At 53.4% G+C, this 2,194-nt stretch overlaps 1 protein-coding gene across 1 annotated transcript; it reads left to right on the top strand.

The window, feature by feature from the left end:
* The first annotated feature begins 201 nt into the window (after positions 1-201).
* On the top strand, positions 202-1,916 carry LOC124414953. The gene is made up of 5 exons (XM_046896144.1): positions 202-306; positions 348-545; positions 627-917; positions 963-1,132; positions 1,196-1,916. The coding sequence occupies exons 1-5, from the start codon at positions 202-204 to the stop codon at positions 1,914-1,916; spliced, it is 1,485 nt and encodes a 494-aa protein (XP_046752100.1).
* The last annotated feature ends 278 nt before the right edge of the window (positions 1,917-2,194 follow it).

The raw sequence follows: 2,194 nt of genomic DNA, 5'->3' as shown, positions 1-2,194 counted from the left end.
CGGTGTTCCGTGAGAATTTTTTAAAACCAGAGCGAATAGGTATCCTGCCACCGGGCGGCTATCGACTTGCCGACGCCCAGTCTCGCAAGGCTCCGGAATAGCTAGTCCGGAAGGAGCGCGAGCTGGGCATTTACATTAGGCATGCCGGAAAATGACGTGAGTTTCGGATTCCGGAAACAGGTCGCAAGGTGAACGGATACCATGTCGCAGGCGACGGCACGCGGCACGTCTTCGAATTTCACGGGTGCTTCTGGCACATCTGTCGCGAATGTTTACGGATCAACCGCGACAAACGTAACGTTAATGGTAAGTCATTGAACAATCGTTACGAAGAAACTCGTGCAAAGACCGAGCGTATGCGTGAACTGGGTTACCGCGTGACAGAGCAGTGGAAATGCGTCTTTGATCGAGGCTTGAGGGAGAACAAGATGAGGAAATACGTGGCGACACACCCGCTGACCGCTGCCACTGCCACGAGCGAAGCGCTCAACCCGCGCGATGCGTTCTACGGCGGTCGAACGGGGAACACTTCCCGATACTACGAGGTGAAAACGGATGCAGCGGGCGACGCGTGCGAGGAAATACGATAGGTCGATGTTTGTTCGTTGTATCCGTTCATCTGCAAGAATGGATGGTTCCCGGTTGGCCACCCGACGGTCTACGTTGAAGAGGAGTGTAAGCTCTTGACCGGGGCGAGCGGTTGCGACATCACGCGAGTCGAGGGGTTGATCAAATGCCGAGTTTTACCGCCGCGCAATCTTTATCACCCTATTTTGCCGGTGCGCATGCATGACAAACTCATGTTTGCTTTGTGCCGCTCATGTTGTCAGAGTTTGCGTCAGGGCGAGTGTAGACATGATGACGAGGCCGCGCGAGAATTCGAGGGCACGTGGGTGTCCGTTGAATTGAAAGAAGCCGTGGAGATGGGCTATTAGATTAAGAGCATTCACGAAATCTGACAGTATACGGTAACATCTTCTGATCCGACTACTCGTCAAGGTGGGCATTTCGCCGACTACATCGACACCTTTCTCAAAATTAAGCAAGAGGCAAGCGGCTGGCCTGCTGAATGCGAGGATGAGTTGGCTCAAATGCGGTATCTCGACGAGTACGAACGTGTCGAGGGTATACGGTTCGATCGCGACCGTATTGCAAAGAATCCCGGTATGCGATCGGTCTCTAAATTATGTCTAAGCTTATTTTGGGGTAAGTTTCGGCAACGTGAGATCCTGGTGAAAACGGAGGTTATCAAGACGCGACAGCAGCTGCTCGAGCTTTTGACCAACCCTAAAGTCGAGGTGTCCGGTTTGCTGCTTGTGAACGACGATGTACTCTACGTGCATTGGTCGCACGCGCAACACAGCGTTGAACCGTCAGCACTGGCGAACGTCGTGATTGCCGCGTACACCACTGCTCAGGCTTTGCTGAAGCTCTACTCGTACCTCGAGAAAGTCGATCGGCGCGTTCTCTACTACGATACTGATTCAGTGATTCACACCCGGAACCACCACCGACCAAACGCGTATGAACCTCCTACGGGTAACTTCCTTAGCGATCAAACGGATGAGCTGGAGCCTTACGGCTGTGGGAGGTTTATACGGGCTTTTGTCTCTGGGGGGCCAAAGTTCTACGCATTCGTCGTCAAACGTCCGAATGGTGAAGTGGTTGAAATTAGCAAGGTAAAAGGTATAACGCTGAACCACACGGCGAGCTCGAAACCTAACTTCGAGGCCATCAAAGGGATGGTGCTACAAGCCGCTGCACCCATCAATTTGGAGTATCGTGCTATTCGCCGTTCGGAACTGCACGCAGTGGTGACTCGCTCCGAGTGCAGAACGTGCAAGCCAGTATTAGCGAAAAGGCATTGCTGCGTCGACAGTTTCGACACGCTGCCCTACGGTTACCGCGCTGGGTGATGATCAACCCAGCCTCCAAACAGTTTCACGCTCCCGCTGCCGTCTTCTCACCCTGCGGGACAAACACCCGGACGGAAGTTCACAGGCTACGCGCATGCTCGACCGACAGACAAACAAACAGACAGAGACCACCGAAGGGCTTCGTACCCTCATCCAACCGTTATTCAAACCGGCGAGACTCTCGTGCCCGGACACCCTAGGAGAAACCCGCTTGTATGCGCCCCACCCAGCTGTATAAAGATTAGTACCACACGTCAATCCTAATCCAGCATGAAAAA

Source organism: Diprion similis, chromosome 14 (genome assembly GCF_021155765.1).
Source record: "Diprion similis isolate iyDipSimi1 chromosome 14, iyDipSimi1.1, whole genome shotgun sequence".
In the NCBI taxonomy this organism is placed as follows: domain Eukaryota; kingdom Metazoa; phylum Arthropoda; class Insecta; order Hymenoptera; family Diprionidae; genus Diprion; species Diprion similis.
Note: the sequence above shows the minus strand (reverse complement) of the source record. Positions and strands in the feature narration are given on the sequence as shown.

Excerpts from the sequence above, each read along its gene's own strand:
- LOC124414953 (XM_046896144.1), top strand. The coding sequence starts at position 202 with ATGTCGCAGGCGACGGCACGCGGCACGTCTTCGAATTTCACGGGTGCT. Across the intron at positions 307-347 it reads CGACAAACGTAACGTTAATG|ACCGAGCGTATGCGTGAACT; the intron begins GTAAGTCATTGA and ends ACTCGTGCAAAG. Across the intron at positions 1,133-1,195 it reads GAACGTGTCGAGGGTATACG|CTTATTTTGGGGTAAGTTTC; the intron begins GTTCGATCGCGA and ends ATTATGTCTAAG.